The sequence below is a fragment of the Drosophila erecta genome, unplaced genomic scaffold (genome assembly GCF_003286155.1).
Source record: "Drosophila erecta strain 14021-0224.00,06,07 unplaced genomic scaffold, DereRS2 tig00000092-arrow-pilon, whole genome shotgun sequence".
NCBI lineage: Eukaryota > Metazoa > Arthropoda > Insecta > Diptera > Drosophilidae > Drosophila > Drosophila erecta.
In genome coordinates this window covers 13166956-13186062 of record NW_020825207.1, presented here as the reverse complement: position 1 = coordinate 13186062, position 19107 = coordinate 13166956, and the positions used below count along the sequence as shown (strand labels likewise).

The 19107-nt window shown below is 40.2% G+C and overlaps 1 protein-coding gene across 15 annotated transcripts in view; it reads right to left on the bottom strand.

Annotated features, from left to right (window-relative positions):
* LOC6547488 (heterogeneous nuclear ribonucleoprotein L) overlaps positions 1-19107 on the bottom strand; it is a 101024-nt gene that overhangs the window by 70888 nt on the left and 11029 nt on the right. For all 15 annotated transcript variants that reach the window (XM_015156342.2, XM_026980689.1, XM_015156338.2 and 12 more), the window contains exon 3: positions 2952-3089. In XM_015156342.2, the coding sequence (XP_015011828.1) occupies positions 2952-3089 (138 nt within the window). The remainder of the gene's footprint in view (positions 1-2951; positions 3090-19107) is intronic.

Genomic DNA, 19107 nt, shown 5'->3' with positions numbered 1-19107 from the left:
ATGGCTGACTGCTGCTGCATTTTGCCTTATTTTTCCCTGATTTTTTGTTATTTTTTTCCGCCACCAACAAAGTCGAACAGCGTTCTGATAAGCCGCTTCAAAAGAGGGTTTTACATATGCCTGCTGCTCCTGCTGCTCCTGCTCTCCTGGGGTCGGTTGCATTTGCATTGTGGCTGCAACGCCTTGTGGCCTCCATGCTAATACATTATTGAACATTGTTGGCCCTACGATGGTGTCAGCTAATACCGTCGTCGTTGCCATTTTTATTGCAGTTTTTTCAGTTTTTCCGTCTTTTTTTTGTTTCTTCTTCAGCATCTCTTCAACTTTAACTTCTAGCTGCCTTTTGTTGCCGAGTGTTTGGTGCTGCGCAACTTTATCATCCATCTATCATCTGGTTTTTGCCCCAACTCTGAAATTTTTGTTGGCCACTTTGCCTGCACACACAAATATGGGTAGTGTGTGTGCGTGTGTGTGTGTGCAGAAGCAAATTTCCTTTGATGCTTTTAGTGTCTTCTTATTAAAAAGTTTTTAATCTTATCCCGAAAGCTTTTTGTTCCATGCGAGTAAGCGGCATACCCTTCCCGAACTCCTCTCTTTTACTGCGGAAACGAGCCGGGCGGCATAGCTCTGGAAAACTTTTGACTCGTAGCTCACTTTACTTTTCGTTTCGATTCGCTTGGGCATGTGTGGAAATGGGCGGTGGAGGAGGGCGGTCGGAAAATATGGGAGTGGCAGCGGGAGTCTGCATTGTTGACAGAAGTTCCGGATGCTATTAGAGGTCGTTTAGTTTGCGATTAGTTAAGCCAAAGCTAGTTGGAGCATGTGATGGAGCGTTCCTCGCCGACGAACGTGCCCAGCCCAAGTTTTCCCGAAAAGTTTCCGGAAACAGTTTTCTTTTTCGCCATGCTTCTTTTGAGTGTTACGTTGGGCGGGGGGAAATTGCATTCGGCAAGGGGCACATATAAATTCATTTTTAAATTGTCTGGAAAAGTGCTCTATGATCTACAGTGAAAATGATTTAAGCACCTTGTACTTGTACTCTACATCTTTAATATCAATACCAACTATGCCGCAATACCAATTTATCACCTGATCTTGGCGCCTGAAAGCCATGCTGTTTACTGATATGCTTAAATCATACTTCTTATGACACAGGAGTTGCTTTTAATCCGATTTGCAGCTTCATTAATACCGAAATGCGGCTCAATGAGCGACTGAATGTAAAAGATACTGTACAAACAGCCAGAAGCTTTTAATTTGTGTCCCATAACGCGGAAGAAAGACGGAGAATTGTAAAGGGAATTGCTTAATTCCTGAACCAACACGCTCCTCTCAATGGCGATGACTTAAGTCAACGGCAAGATTTATTTCCGTTGGAAAAAAGCTGCGCTGTGCTGAATGCGAATGTGAATATAAATCCAGTCAGTCGGACCTTACGACAATGGGACCTGCGAAAAGTCATTCAGTCGGACGGTCGGAAAATCCTGCTGCACCAGGCAACAGAGGCAGCCATTTTGTCGGATGCGAATTAACATGTCTGGGCTTTCTGGCTTTATCCACACGCACATACCGTCGACACACACACACACACACACACACTCGTATAACATGCTGGCAACTCTGCTGGCCCAAAATAATTTCCAGTTTGCAGTTTTTATGCTGCATGTTTTCCACTTCACAGGATTTTATGTTCCACTACACTCGCACTTGGCTCAAGTGTTGGAAAATACAATTGCCTCGGCGCACACTCACACTCGCACACTCGCTTTTCCACTTTGCAGGACGAAAGGAGTGGAGCATTTCCGCATTTTTATTTTCTTTGCCTTTTGTTGCACTGCTGCGCCGCCAAATGTTGTTGCCGCTGCTAAAAAGACAATAAACCAGTGTGCCAGCGTGCGTGTCTAGATATTGTTTGCTTGTAGTAGTGGCTACCCTATATAGCCAGGATATAGGACACCACGGGACTGGAAAAGGGGCCTAAGCAAAATCCCTCTTGATCCACATTCAAATGCAGTGACTCTGCTTGTGCAACTCATTTTCACTTACTAAAAGGGGATTTCTAATGAAAATCGCTCAGTAATGTCGGCGTCGTGCGAATATATCACAAATATATCACAGCCGTTTTGAGAATATTTGTATTATCCAAAAATCTTTTGAAAAATTACATGTATTGCTGGAACAGGCTGCATACAACATGTGTGCACCCAAAAACTAATTTCGGAAGAGATTTTCCAAGCCTGAGCAAAGAAATCTCGAGTCCTAGTTTCTGTGTCTTGTCCATGCGTTTGCTTTGTGGATGTGAGCATGTTGCGCACACTTAAGTACTTTATGATTTTTTTAAGCTTTTTGTCGGGGCATTGTGTTGTTTTTCTCTCCTCTTATAATTGTTGCTGTTGACGTTGCAGGTTGTTGTTCGTCCAACAATGCACTTGGTCTAAAGACCCATCCAAATCCCGACCCATCTGCGCTTACCACTTGTTGTTGCCCCGTTTAAGGACACTCGCTTTCTGGCCATTTTGTAGCTAAAATGTATCAAATGTGGTGATAAGACCGAACAGACCAGACACGCCACAAAGCCAGATGCAATCAACACTCGTGTGGAGCCTAGGCTACAATAACATTCAGGGCCAGAGGCGACAGTGTGGCAAAAAACTGCTTTTCTATCCCCACCACACACATGCCTGGCAACTCCGCTCGAGTGTGTGACAAGTTTTCCAACTGCTACACAACAAATTGCTATGGATTTCACTTTATTTGCTGTGATTTCTTGCCAAAAAAAAAAATAAATAAATAAAACTAAATGATATATATAAGTGCAGTGGACGAGATCTCCCTAAGTAGCTTGAGGATATGTTAGGATAATATCGTCGTATAATATAGTGTATGTTTTGGGAGCAGAGGCTGCAGAGAGAAAGAGTAAAATACAGATATATATTGCTGTGTGTACTTACAACTGTGATGGGATAGAAGGGATTTATGATGGTGAAGAGTAGAATGTGATTTGGCCGTGTAGTCTCTGGACGCTTTCTCCGTAGGTCGTCATTTGACTTGTTCATAAGTGCTTGCTGCTGGTTCTGTTGTTGTGTGGACTGTAAAAATATGTACACAAACACACATATACGGATAAGTATCGGGCTTTGTGGTGACGAAGAGTACAAGAAGAGATTTATCAATATATAGTAAATAAGCCAGCCTGGCCTTTTTGTGGTCTGAACTGGTGTTTGGTCTTCTTATAGTTTATGATCTGGCCCAAATTCAAATTTTTAAAGAGCTCACGTTGACTAAGAAATGACTGTAAGACTGTAATACTTCAAACTGTTGCTATGATCTTTAAACTAGTTCAGCAATGCACTTTGACTTTGTTCAACGAGCATCAACAAGGTGCTGACAATATGAAAACAATTAAAGGCACAATTAGTGAATGATATCAAGAGAATTAACTCTTTATCTCATGTATTAAGTGAAACCAGTTATATTTTACCCTTAGTTATTTATGTTTATTAATGCCACTTATCTCCATTCCAATCGCAAAACCGAACGAATAGATTTTTTGCACAAATGGCATTATTTAAGGCAATGCAAAAGCCCATTTTCATTTGGCTCAGTGCAAACAGTGAAGTCAACGCAAAGTTTGCTTTTTCACGTTAATTGATGCTGTCATGGGGATATGTGCTTAAAATTGAGGAAAGGCAAGAGCAGCAGGATTTGCAGTCATTGCTAACATAATATCCGTTTTGTTTTCGGTTTGCCGATTTGCCGATTTGCGGATTTGCTGCTAAATAAATTACGGAATTTAGGTGAACCATGTTCATGTCACGTTCGACTGTCAATCAGCCACCACGACAAGTGCCGTGAATTTAAATATTTCGAATATTCAGCCCAGCGGACGGACAGGTGTTGTGGGCCACTTGGTCTTGACACCAAAAAATGCCGTTGATGCGCGCACTAATTAACTCGGTACTTAGTTGCTGCTAGAACTTGGTTAATTTCAAATCATTACATGGTTTTTCCATCTGCAATCTTGGCAGCAAGGCCTTGATGTTATCCCAACTTGTGCAAGATTTTCTCATTTTCTTGCCATTCCTCCTTCACCCAGAAAAGTTGAACGTGCCAGTTTGTCGTTGTCGGCCAGCCAGCAGGTACTAATTACTATTAAAGTTAATTAACTTTTACCGTAGTTCCGATTCAGTGTCTGCAATTATTTCATTTGCTGCCTGGCTTGGCGCACTTTAAACGTTTCGCCAATGCATTTGCGGGAAATTAAAGGAGTGGATTCTCGCACTTAACCCTATTTTTATTTATACTGCGGGCCGACTGTTGCTACCTGAGGCTTTTGTATCCATTGCCTGACTTTTGCAATTAGGTTAATGGCTCGCCTTTGTGACGTATTTTTAGATGCTTGTGCAAGTTGTGTATACGTATTATAAACAAAAATATGTAGACATTAAGTCAAATGCTGACCTCAAAGATAACTGTTGACCCTAGGCTTGTATTTGCAATTGACTGGAATAACGAATGCATGCGCTTACAAAGGAACACTTGAAATACCTGGGGTTTTCCTTCAAAGTGCCATTTAAATAAATACATAAATTCATAGAAATATTAATTTTTCCCGCAGCTTCAATTGATCATCGGCTGCTTCATTATCCCGAGTGTGTAATCCAACACCAAATACCAACAGACAGCTTCCTGCCACAACGTCCTTGCCTCGGCTGAGGGTTAATTCAAATTTCAACAACTTTGACGCATACAAAGCGATTTGTGTGAAAATCCGAGGAAAAGTAAAGAAAACAAAGAGCTGAGCGGCATGCCAGCACAGGAGGAAACATTTGTTTTCTGTCAAATTTCCCTTTAATAATAATACACCATCAACATTTTTCTTTTCCTTTCACCTCTCTCTCTCTCTTTTTATCGCCAGCTCTCCCAATTTTCCTTGAATTTTTTTTGCTTCCATACCCACCGGACTGGGAACCTCTCACAGAATTTGAAACTGTTGATTAAATTTCAACAAAAACAACAGAAACCGATACTAAAATGATTGATTGACGAATGGCTGGATAGCTAGCAAGACGTACAGATAGACAGATAGATAGATAGATAGATGGTCTGTTTATGGGAAATTGGTTTTAATTGCAGCCTGCATTTGCATGGGCCTCTTGGCAGAGGCATTATCTTGGGCTTCAATTTTTTTGTGTTCTTTCCTAAATTCGGTTTATTTTTGGTTAAAAACATTTGAAACATTTTTAGCACAGCAGCGGACGAATTGAAAATAGCCAGGCGAGGCAGTGTCGTGGCTGCATACCGCAACGCATTTCAGCTCGAACCGCAACGAAATGAAGATGAATTACCCACAAAATTTCACTACGTCGGCCGGTCCATGCAAATTGCGAATTGCAAATCACAAATAAATTTTGCTTCGAGAAATTTGCACTCAGTCGATCAAGCGGTCGCTGTCGCTATAAAGTGCAGCCTCACCCATCCAACAGCCAACAGATATCCAACCAGATACATAGATACAGATACAAGTGCACAATATAAATGCGTTTGCCAAGAAATCCACGAAAAAGAAAACCCAAAATGCAAAAAAAAAAAAAATATAGCTAAAATCAGAGAGGGAGAAGGAAAACGATGTGTCGCCGTCATGAAGATGAAGATGAAGAAATTGCCGCTGGGTTGAGTCGCAATCGCAATGAACTGCAGAATCTCAGATAAAGTATCGAGGTAGTAAAAATAGAAAGAAATATAGCCCGATTCAGGCAGACACGCCATCACAAGGAGAATGACAATCCGGGCGACAAACAATTGAAGTTTGCACTGGCATTTGCCAAACTATCCTCACAAGGATTCCTCCGATTAAAATGTGCAAAGCTTAATTTGAGCAGAAAAAGTGCTACAAATTGATCAGGATACCTTTCGCGTCAGCGGTAAAACGGAGACTAAGAGGAGTCTATTAATCCTGCTGAGATAGCTCGTGGTTTAGAATACTCAGCTCCTTTTTAGTTAACAATAAAAGCTTATCTAAGCAGGAAGAAAGAGTCTTAACATAATAGCAGCAACTGATTTAAATTAAAAGCGAAACCGTAACGAATACATTAACAGCAGAAACCACAGCATTTCATTACGAGTATGTAATAATGGTTATCTGTGGATTTGTCTGATAATAAAAGCACATAAAGAGATTTACAAGAAAGTCCACATGATTTCCACCCATTCGAAATTGGACAAGATGATCCATTTGCAGCATTTGCTCAGCTCATTTGCTGCTGTCCAATGTCCCAGGTAGAGCTAATCAACATCCTCCCCAAACAGCCCCAGAACTGTCCAACTCATCTCCCTATCCGGCGTCCATATGCTGGTGTCCTTCATTTCTGGGAGGCTGAGGCAGCTTCATCGTCTGTGCAACGCCGTCCCTGCCGTGGTGCCAAAAAAAAAAAAGAAAAAGGAGAGGAAAGGAAAAAGGAAAAGCGGAGGAAAATGTCTGGCGACAGCAACATGAGGCGGCATTTGTTACTCGCAATTAGATGCACTGTATTTTGCAGCAGACGGGCGCACTCCCGGCGCTTTTCCAACCCGCTGACGACCCATCTCTTTTGGTTTTCCCTTTTTTCTTTTGCTTGCGAGCGCCTAGACGAAGACGCGCTGCAAATGTCGAACGAAAATGCAATTTACAAAATGTTTTCTTTAACGTTTGCGTTGCGAAATTTAATTAAAACAGCAGCCACAACAACCACAATGAAATTAAATGCTGCAGATCAGTGAGCGACAAGAGCGAGTGCCAGAGATCCGCGGTTTTTGTTTTAGGCCAGGCCAAAAGTAAAAACATCAAAAGTCCAAGTCAAGTGGTCCAACATCAAAAATGATCGAGAGAAGGAAATAGTACACAGCGCAGACCAAGTGAAATGGATTTACGGAAAATGCTGAACGAAACGAAACGAAACGAGTAATGAAACAATGTGTAAATTATAAACAGTCTGGTCACCGCACTGCATTTGTATCTGCGAGATACATTTCTCAACGACCTCCGCTACTTGGGCGGCAATCAATCATTTTGGCAAAGACAAACCTTTTAAACTATATATTATATAGCGTGTATCGCATGCTATTGGCATTGCTCATCGGCGGCATCTTCATCATCCTCATCCTCATCATCATCATCATTATCAGCATTATCTCGAAATTCTGCGGCCGCAAACGTCAGAGATACATTCCCATGAATGACATAAGTACGCGGTAAACAGATTTCTATGTTTCGTATCTGTATCTGATTTGTTTCGAAAATCTCTTGGTAACAAATGCCAATTGCTCTATTCCGTTCAGTTCAGTTCAGTTCAGTTCATTTCAGCTCGGTTCGCCTCTCAATTCTCTGTGTATTCAGGCATTTGGCCATTTGGCCAGATCTCTTATCTCAGTTAGGAACGCTCATTAGTCACAGCGTGTGGTAGTTGGGGATTGGGGCATTTTGGTTGGGGGCGGGGGAGGAGCACGTGGAGCATTGAAAATTGTCATTAGTTCGGCGTTTGAGTTTTCCGTGCTGTTGTGCTTGTAGTTTTCCTTTCCCCCAACGACTCTTTTTTCAGCTGACGTGTACAACGTACAATATGAGAAAAGTAAATTGCATGTACTTTGCTTTCTAATGATTTTCAATTAGAAACAGTGCGATCACTGGGCCACATGAAGAGATTAAGGCCAATGTGGAAATATGTGGCCTATGAAGACAGTATGTGATGAACTAAACTAAACACAGTCCAACTTCATATTTGAAGAAAGAAATATAATTGCAAATACCTTTTAAAAAATTGAAAGTAATTATATCTTTAAAGTATGAAGCCATATATATTTGTGGCGCAATAAACCTCTTTGTAAATATGAAAGTACTTACAAACAATGCTTACCTAATCGATTTCTTATCTCATTTTCCCATTTATTTTTCTCCTCAATGTTTACCCAACGGAAAATTGACTTAATTACGACACGGAAAAGCCCTAACCTCTTCAAACATCTTGGGCATTTTCCCGAAGACAAACTATTGACGGGCCAGACACCCAAACTGCAAAAAACAACGAAAACTGAAGGAGCGAAGGAAATATACAACAAAATGAGCCATAAATCCATCCATCTTTTCAACAAACTCTGCCGAAGGCGGAAAGTTCTTGCTGCCGCTGTTTGTTGTTTGCTGTTGATTTGCGTTTTCGTCATTTTAATGTCAGTTCACTTGACGTGCCAGTGGATATAGCAACAAACTAGAGATGCTCATATGGACAGAGGGATGGATGTATAGATGGATGGGTGGACTGACTGACTTGGGCCTGAGGTCTGACCGCGTTGATCACTTATGACAACAGCCTGCTACTGCTGCCTCTTCGGCCGTGTGCATGTAATTTATGTGGAAAAATCTTTCGGGCGCTTCAAACATAAAACAATTTTCATTTCCATTTCCCCCTTTCGACTGCTGCTGCCTCCTTCGCAGCTTCTGGTGGTCCGCGCGCAATTTACGCGCCGCTTTTCATGTGAAAATCTTCACTAATTCGTCTGTTTGGGGTTTCGTTTCGTCTATACATTGGTCGGTTGCTCTTCTTTTTTTTCATAATTTTTTATTTATGGAAAATGCTTTTAAATGCGCATAAAAATACACGCAAGGTAACGGGCTGGGGGTAATAAACGTGGCAGGAAAATAAATTTCTATTGCGGCAGAAATTGATTGCCAAAGAGCACATGTATGTAGCACAATTCAGGAAATGAGCTGAGAATGCGGCCAACCTTTTTGGGGCTGGGCTTTTAATTAAATTAAATTTAGTAAAGCTAATTTCAATTGCGTAGAAACACACAGTAAATCGTACGTGCATGAGCATAAGATTAATTTACATTTATTTTTGGGACACCACACAACCGGGCAATTGAATCAAATGTAAGCAGAAATGTCAACAAATCTCTCAGATTTTCACACAATCTCCGACTGTCATGTGGAATGATGTAGATGGACAAAAGAGCATCATCGAGTGGCAATGGTGGCAATGGCGGTGCGGGTGGTTTGGGTGGTGCGGTGGTGCTCTGAAATTGGGTAGACATTCCTCACTGCTGGGCGTGCACAATTGAAATTTTCCTCATTGTGCGACGAGGTGTTTCGATTCCTGCAAGAGTGTCTGCGGCATTTCGACGGCATTTTCGGTTCACTTTTGTAGCTCTATTTTTTGCCAGTTTCCTTTGGACCACTGCTACGTCAATGACTAAAATATTTGCGCTATTTTTCTAACTTGACAATTGGCCGGCCGGGAAGCGCCGACAGAGCAAAACTAATCAGCTTGATGCGTAATCGAAGCCACCTCGAGTGGGTGAAAAGCGTATTTTCCTCAACGAAAAAGTGAAACTTACATAAAACACGGGCACGTGCCGACCCACATACATTTGTGTATGGACCTTGGGCATACTCGCACTCGTACATATTTAATAATAATATTCTTCAATTATTTTCTATTTTTCCAGTGCAAATTTGGGTTTTGCAACGTTTTCGCTTTTGATCTATTTTACAGCGTGCATGACGGAGAGCCGTATAATATCAGTTCTAGGCCAAATGCCAAAAATCTATATTCGCTGCCGTTTGGCAAAATAAGTGTCTGGCCGATTTAACACGAGCATTTATCATTTACTTAATGAGCAGTTAATAAGCTCTTCGGAAAATTCGCATTTATATGGACCGCAGCTAATTGGGAACGGGAAATAACTCAATCATTTCCATTCAATTGGCCAATTGGGCGTTTATATTTACTCCAACTTTAAACCACACTAGACAAATCCCCCAGTTAGCCAATCTTCTACTGAACTGCTACCAACAATATACACCCATTTATTTGCACTTTAAGCGGATTCCGGACGAATTACTGTGTTTTCTTAGGCAGCCCACTTGAAGTGGTAAGCCCCACACTTTACGCACACTTCCCGAATAATCCCCAAAATAAGTTCATGTAGTTCTCGGCCAAATTTATGGCCAAAAAGAGCTCCCAGCAATTGCAGTGCGATAAAAATTTCATTTACCAAACTTTTTCCGAGCAAACACCACGGTCATAATCATCGTGAACACCACCTGCGACGAGGAGTAGGCAAACAAAGCGGCGTGAACTCCACTCGCCGGGAGGGCGACCACGCCCCCTAATCCCAAAATGAATCTGTGTGTGGGTGGGGGTGGGGGTGTGGGTGTGGCTGTGGGAGTGTGCGAGTGGGGGGATGCCCCAAAAAGGGAGATGGAGCAATTTGCTGGCACTATTCAAATGTTTACTTTGGCCGCCGAATCTCCATCTTCTTTGGCGGCCACTAAATTAACGAGCCGCGTCGTTCGTCCAAGGAGCCACCTCATTACCCATTTTCCTTCGACCGAAAATAATACTAAAAGCTAAGAGTAGAGGTATTTATATTTCCTGTCAACAAATGCTTAGTTGCACATGGAGAAACTTTCACAAAACAAGCCAACTCTAAATAATTGTCGTCTAGTTATGCTGCAGAAAGTCAAGCGCAAAGTTAATTCAAATTAAATTAAAAATAATTCTTCCTTCCAAATAATCCGTGATTTTCTTGTTAAAAGTGGAAGATAATTTTCTAAGAGCAAATTTCAAATTTAAAAGGTAACTATTAATACACATAAGAAAACTCGCACCTTTAAAGCACCTAATTTCTTTATAAACAGCAGCTAATGCGAACGACAACGGCGACTGTGAATGTGTTAATCATCAAATAGGGAAATAAAAGCGAAACGAGTGCTGTTTGTGCATACACAACACGCTGCCCCGCTGAATCACACTGGCCACCCACTGCACCACTTTGCACCTGACCCACTGAAACTGAATCGAGCGGATCTAAGCAAACCGAACACCGTGTGCTCAACTCGACAGGCATTAAATATTTGTCAGCAGCTTGCCAAAGTTTGCCCCCTGGTCTGCCCCTCTATCCGTCCGTCTGCCTGGCTGACAAAACACAGCGAACCGCCAGAAGAACCACCCGCAACAGCCACCCACTGAAAGGCCACCACCCCCAACCCGTCGCACCCATTTTCACCTGTGAGCGCAAATTAACACATGTGGCCAGCCGAATTGTTGTTGTTTTCATTCCGTTTTCTTTGTGTGCAACAACGTTTTTCCAGCTTGTGTCGCTGTTATTCTTATTGTTTTTATCAATATTTAAACACATTTCACTTTATTGTTGTTGGCTTTCTTCGGCGTTTTCAGTTTCGCTGCGTCGCTACTTTTTTCCAACTGCACCATACACATTTTTATTAATGGAAAAGATAGATTTATGTGTGTTTCAGTTATGCAACTTAAGACATATTGCCCTACATAATGCCTAGTTTACACATTTGCCGACTTTAAGCAATTGATTGGGAATACAACTACATACTTTAAAACAATTACCGCCTGAATGAACTCCTATATAAAGTGTTCGTTAAAATGCAGTCAAATATAAATTGAATTTAAACGACTTTCTCTGTCACCTTGCACTCGCTTAGCTTTTTTTTGTGTATTTTAGAGATGTTTTTCCTGTAGCGTCGAGAGGTAGGTGATCCGTTCTGTTTGCCAGTCCCAGTCCCGTTCCCGTTCCCATTGTTTTCTTAGGTGTTTGCTTTGTTTTTTTTTGGCCGGCTTGCTGTTGAAATGTGCTATCAGTAGCGAAATGTGCCAGGGAACCATTTAAATATTTCACGATAAAAAAAGCGCGAGGCAGCGAGGAAAGTGGAATTTTTTGTTGTCTCCCAATGCGTGTTTGGTGTGAACGAACTGTCGCTCATTCTGATGCGCTGTTATTCCAACAATGCAAAGTGCGCTACATAAATAAATGAAATTGAAGTATTGTATCTTTTTATCTGGCTTATATGGAGCAGAGGCGCTCGACACTCGAGTTCGCCATGGCTGGCCGAGCGTTGCTATCAATAACGCGATATACGAGTATATCCCACATACAATAAAACGGGGCCAACGATTTAGCCCATTATGGCCAGTTGGCCAACTGCGATTTGATTATCAACGGCAGCGATTGTTTCCGGCTGCCATTAACTTGCAGCTGCACTAAATTCTCGATTGCACTTTCTAATCTGTGATAACCATTGGTTGGGAGGCCAATCAAAGCGCATTAAAGCAGGGCAAGTCAATCGAGTAATTTCCTTTAAAGCCACATACCATAAATTATTGTCGAAGTGGTAGGAGTGGTAGGCTATCAGTAAACTTACCTGCAAATAGAGATAAAGAGAGGACATAATGCAATTAGTACATTTTAATATTTACTATTGAGCTGTTGCCATTGATAAACGACCCACATATGGCATATTTATAAATACCGAAAATTAATTAAAAATTAAACGGTCCTTGTCAAGCGATGCACTAGTTAATCACTGAGATATTTTGATTAACAATTCATTTAAAACCATTTAGAGCGAGATATTAATATTGATGACAACTACATACACATATACATATGTAAGACAGACGGAACTTTGGATTCGTATGGGCATTAATAACTTTATTACGTTTTTAATGAAATCGTTGCCATAATAAATTGCAGGTGGCGGAAAATAAAAAGTATGAGTACCCGCAGCAAAGAGTTCTGAAAAAAACCTGCACATAAATAACATTTTTTTTAACCAGCGAATTGCAAAGTTTTTCTGCATTTGCAGCATAAATTATTAAATGTGAGAGCGGGCAGCAAAAATATGGCTCTGTTTGAAACCACGAGGAATACAAAAACCGCACATGAAACCAGCAAAAAATAATTAAATCACATTCTACACGCGCTTGCACTTTTCCCTCAGTGTGTGCATAATGTTATGCCAAAATACGCAGTTTATTGACTTTTCATTAGTCGATTGACAGCATCCAATGCAGAATCAAACGATTCAATCACAAAGCAATTAGTTCCTGATTTGTTGCAAACTTATTTCCAAAACAATTTAAATGAAATGATTTAGAATGAGCAGCTATATAATTGAAATGCCTTCAAAATTAAGTGTCACACATCAAAGATTTATGAGGCACAGCGGCAAAACGCAGATGTACAAAGCAATTAAAGTGTGTAATAAATATGTAAGAGGATTTCATATACGTAGGCTGTTAGATGCCAGCCTCATAATTATGCAAATGCAATTGGGCTTAAATTCATTGAAGCCCCAGCCTTTTAAATACGACAAAAATCGGAGTGGCGTATAAATCGCTTCAACGAAATGCAAACGAAATTCCAACTCTCAGGCCAGAGAATTGGGTCAATACATTTAAAGCACGAAAAGGAAATGCAAACGTACAAAAAGATCGGGATATATATACGTACATATATATATACATATCCATATATGTACCTACCTATACGTCGTATATGAAAGCATTTACGGTACGTACCATAAAATGTTTGCTTAAAAATTCGAAAAGCGAATAAAAAGGGCACGAAAAGAAAGCCAAAAGTTCAGTTAAGTTTTACGTGCAAAATAACTTCAAAGATGAAGATATAGAAATTCTATCCATTTTAAGTAATTTATTAAAACAACACTTCAAAAATAAAAAGACCTTGAAAGCTTATATCCCATTTTTAACTATTTTTGACTTAGTTTTCAGTGTTTTGTGGAGAATTCAAAATTTCTTTTTGGGAACTCTCCAATCGATTGGATTGTGCACGCATGCAAACTGGTGGGGCGTCAATGGGTTAAGTGCCAGCACATATCGCACTGCAATAAAAATTCTATCCATTTTAAGTAATTTCTTAAAACAACACTTCTAAAAATAAAAAGGTGAAAGCTTATATTTCATTTTTAACTATTTTTGACTTAGTTTTCAGTGTTTTGTGGAGAATTCAAAATTTCTTTTTGGGAACTCTCCAATCGATTGGATTGTGCACGCATGCAAACTGGTGGGGCGTCAATGGGTTAAGTGCCAGCACATATCGCACTGCAATAAAAATTCTATCCATTTTAAGTAATTTATTAAAACAACACTTCTAAAAATAAAAAGGCCTTTTAAACTATTTTTGAATTAGTTTTCAGTGTTTTGTGGAGAATTCAAAATTTCTTTTTGGGAACTCTCCAATCGATTGGATTGTGCACGCATGCAAACTGGTGGGGCGTCAATGGGTTAAGTGCCAGCACATATCGCACTGCAATTCTCGTTCGATTTCGCAAAGCGCAGCTCCAAAAAATAACGTGTTTACACACAAATACGAATCGGCGAAAGAGCGAAAGACACACAATTATATATAAATAAGGCCCAAGCACCGTTAGCAACACATAAAGAAATAAAAATAAACGCCAGCGAATAAACGGACGCAGGCAAAGAAAGGCCTACAAAGAAACGTTGGCATGGCCAAAAAAAAAAAAAAAAATCCGAAAAAAAACAAATAAATAAAAAAAAAAAGCGAAAAAAACTGGCAAGAAGCAAATTCATCGGTTTCGCAATGCAGACGAGCGGTGCACATGACCGCTCCCGCCCGATTCCCGCTCGCGTTTTTATACGCTCTCATGCGTCCGTCGCCGCGCCGAACTTTTTCACTTCTTAACGTTCATTTTTAACGCTCCAGGCTTCTCGGCCCGATTCGCTTTTTGCCGATGGAACCCTAAATGGGGCTTAAACTGCAAGCGCTGCATTTGACGATGCTCACGCCTGCAATGGCTAACGCTATTCCTCAATAGCGATTTCCACAGTCGAGCTTCTGTATCTGATAATCACTGGGATATCTTAGGCTACGCAAGATACGAGCAGGCGAAATCTTTTTGCCCAACGAGTAAACTGGTTTGCTCGAATTAAATGGAACTCCACTTACAGTCACTAAGATGCAAGATACTTTTGTCATTTAGAGATACTTCTTATTACAGCTGATATTTCGCATAGTTATAGTAATTTGTAACCAAGTTGAAGTTATAACTTGCTAGTTTAAATACATTTTTTTTAAATGTTAAAAACAATGTTTAAATCTTATATTATTAGATATGATTTTATTTACAAATTTACGTTTGCAACTGTTAATTTTATTTTATTTTTATATCTGAATTTATTAAGTTTAAACGCCGCGTGATTGTCACTCATACAGGCAGACATTGACTGACACGCACATTTAATTATATTTCGCGCTATGTTGTTGCTAACTTAGTGGGTCAGCGAAATGATGCTCTTGTTGTTGCTGCTGGCGGCTGCGCATTTGTTATTGTTTATGCTGTTGCCATTGTTGCTGGTGTTGCCGTTGTTGCTGTTCTGCCAGCGTTGTTTGCCTCGTAACTGTTCTGCGGCTGCGCTTTGCGATTCTCTGCCACTGCAACTGCTGCAGCTGCGCAAAACTGGATTTCAAAAGCGGCAGCAGCAACAACAGGGAGAACATTTGCAGTGAAGGTAAACCGGCGCATAAAAATAAAGAAAAGCAAAACAAAAAATCCGCCATACAGACTCCAAAACTGCATTGATTCGGATTATAAGCTGCACAAAACACGTTTTCACAAAAAAAAATACAGCGCTGCAGTGCAAAAATTTCCATAAAAGGTGAAACATTTCGACAGGGAGCAGTTTTTTTTCTTAGGTAAAATGGACTTAACCTGTTTGCAAAATCTAGACAAGACTGCAACATCTCAACGATTAAGTATTTAGCAAATGGAGCGAGAAATGCATCATAATTTTTCAAATTCACAAATTACAGACTTTTAATCTGAATATTCAAAATAAATTTTCAGTGATACTGTACTTGCGCTTTACCACAAAAACATGCTCGACTGTAAGGAAATTGATATTTCCCCATACTTAAGATAATATGAATCAAGATATAATAGCGTTTATGTGGAATTTAAAACGCAAAACTTAAGGCGCTCTAATTGTTTTATCTGCGGAGAGCGCGTTGGAAGCGGCAGAGAAATGAAGAGAATATTTAAGGGAGAGAGTTCAAGCACCTGCCGAAAAAAGCGACGAAAAAGAAGGAAATGCCAAAGCAATAACAACTCTATTTAATTTGGTTTTTATCTATGTACTTAACTGAAACATAGGTGGAAGAAGAAGCAGCAGCGGCAATTCTACGTTGTCGGTGGCGAATGAGCAATTGAGTAATTAGAATCGACACAGTGGGCCACGTTAGAAGAGCTACCCGAAAAAAAAGCAAATTCAAATGGAAATATCAACAAATTCCAAGCGCTGGCAAAGAGTTTTGAGAGCAATTAAATGCTATCATAAACAATTTCTTTTATTTGGAAACCAGAGAGAGAGCGAAGAAATGCGCTGAAGAAAGCCAACAGCAGAGCGGGAGAACGCCCGCAGCCAGAAGAAAGCGAGAAAGCAATACAGTTCTTGCCTCTTTACTCGTTTCTCACATTTTCTTTTTAATTTTTTTTTTTTTTTTCAATGTTGCCTGCATGACTTGGCTGCGGCAAAGCCGATGAGTCAAAAGCAGCCAAAATAAAATTGCGCGCCAAAATGGCCAGAAGAACTGAATGACAATACAAAAAGGGCTTTTGCCCCAAAGGCGATCTTTCTCGGAATGGTGATTAATTTGGCAAACACGCTGGGTTTTTAATTGGATCACTAGCACGTTGATAGTCGGAAGATTACATATCTGAATTAGTGCAGATACATAGATATTTCAGAATAGCCGTCTTGATTTTCCATTGCCAATTAGTACAGAAAATGTATTTAATCAAATGTTTAATTCGCTGCATCGATTTCTTGTAAGATAATTAGGTTTTCATTTAATTTCGAGCATTTCGAGCAAACCTTGGTTTTCCATTCAAATTATTATACAATCAATTTCTATAGTTTCTGGCTCAGAATACCAACCACACTTTCCTCGTAACTGAAAACACCACACACACAAAGTGCTGTTTCCCCGAATTCACCTGCATTTGTGTATAATAACTTTTCTTGCTGCACTGGCTCATACTCATAGTAATAGCTATCGTATCTGTATCTGGGGGATACCTGTTAGCGCTGCTGCCCAGACAAACATGTGCAATTGCCAACTAGAACAACACGTTCACTTGCGACAAAGTGCGACAGATTGTGGAGATCGGGGAAAATATCTGGAGGGGGGGAGGTGGTACTTGGGCGGGAAAACGATAAAGTGGAAACGTGTTTTCAGCTGCAACCGTTGTTCGTTGCTATTTATCGCAATGTATCTGAGGGAAACGTGCTTTGAGAACGGCATGCCAGCCCAACTGGAATTGTATCTAATTAGTCTACCGGTCCAACGTAAGATATATCTATGTATCTATCTATGTATATGTATGTACGTATGTATATTCCATATAAACTGTCTCCATTGAGACGCCCCCAATTCGTCGGCCGCCGCGCGTTTGCCTCTATTATTTATTTCGGTTTTGTCTTTCACTTTTCCGCTGGCCAATAAAATAAATTCAAATGAGACAAGTTCTGCGGCCCCCGAAGTGCATAAATATTCTTTGTCCCCCTGGCAGCAAATTGTCTGCTTGTTATTGCTATCGTTCTACTAAATTATAAAACAAAATAATTTGTTGACACTGGCGTTTTTCGTGCTTTTGCTACTGAATGCCATTTATAGCTGCTTAGTGTGTATCATTGTTTGTCATTATAATCAATAGGTTTTAATTAATTTTCCGTTTGGGTTTTGCAGAGCAAAACCACAAGTGTTATTTGCAATTGGAATTGGGAAAAGACAATTGAGATGAAATGGCTTAATTACATTAAGCAGTTTTAGGGGCAGTTTGGCAAATAATAAACTCAATTAAAAGCATTTAGTTTCCCAGACTTCAATGGCAAATAAAGCTGATTTTCCTCTCCACTTTACATGCATCTAAAGCCACATTATTTTGTTTTTAACTGTATCTGATGTCGATACACATTTTCGGCCGTTGAAACTTCATTTCCTGTCCAAATTCCAGCTGTTCGGACTGCAACCATTAGCGCTTCGCTCTCTTTTCAGTTTGCCTCGAATTGTATCCATCGGATACAATTGACTACCAACTCTAACGGCGGCAGCAAAGCGAGCATTGAAATGCTGAAAAACAAAACCCAGCCCAGTCCAGGAAAGTGAACCAAAAAACAAAAAAGTTACAGAGACAGAGGGCCAGAGAGCAGGCCACACGTCACTTGACGTTCAAGTTCAATAACCTGGCCAACACACAGTTATGCCCCACTCACACCACGACAATTACCAAATAATGTGGCCACATCGACATGCACATGAACCAAAAACGCCGGCAGTGGCAGCAACAGCAGCTCAAAAAAGAACCGAAATGAAATAAAAACCGAAACTGAGTAAAGAAATCCCGAAAAGTACGTGGAAAAAAATGAAATTGAAACAAAATATGCGTCGAGGCCTGCTTACATAACAGCAAATAATGTTTAAGCAGCGGTAAAGCAAAGCAAAGCAAAGCAAACCAATCCGAAAAAGCGAGAAATCGGGAAGAAGTAAGCACAAATAATGACAAACAATAACAACAAAAAAACCAATCATTTCCAAAAAAGAGCAAAGCGAATTACACTCAAAAAGGGGCAAAGCCAAAGTCCCAAATAAAAAGCGAAAAATAAAACAAAACCCAAAAGTGTACTTCGATTGAGGCGAACGCAGATACAGAGACAGATACAGATACAATCGTACAGATACAGCTGGTTCGCCTGCATATAAAGATACATATCCAGCTACTCTTCCGCCTGTTGTTGTTATTATTTTCTTTGCTCCACACTTCTTTTTTGTGTGCTTTTTGTTTGCATTTAAAAGTTGTGAAATGCTCGGGCGTAGATGGATTTGGTTGTGATTGTAGGGTCAGAAAATAAAAGGGAGCGGGCCAAATAGATGCTAAACACCAGCAAATGGCTTAATAACAATCTGTATGACGTGCACATATTTAAATCAATTAGTTAGGTCGTTAAAAGCAGGCCAAGTGCAAAAAGTAAATGTGCATGAAAAATGCACTGAGGTAGATGAGTATCACAAAATGTTGATTCATTCAGAGCTACAATTCTATATTTGATCAAATTAACATGTAATTCCAAGTCTAAAAACGTATCTTTGCCTTAATTCGCATAACTTTTCTATTTCCGCAGGAAATGTGCTGCATATAGGCAAAAGTTTTTAAAATGAAACCAAGTGTTTAACTTTCCTCAGCTGGAAAAATTCAAAATATGGAAAAAACTTTCCCTT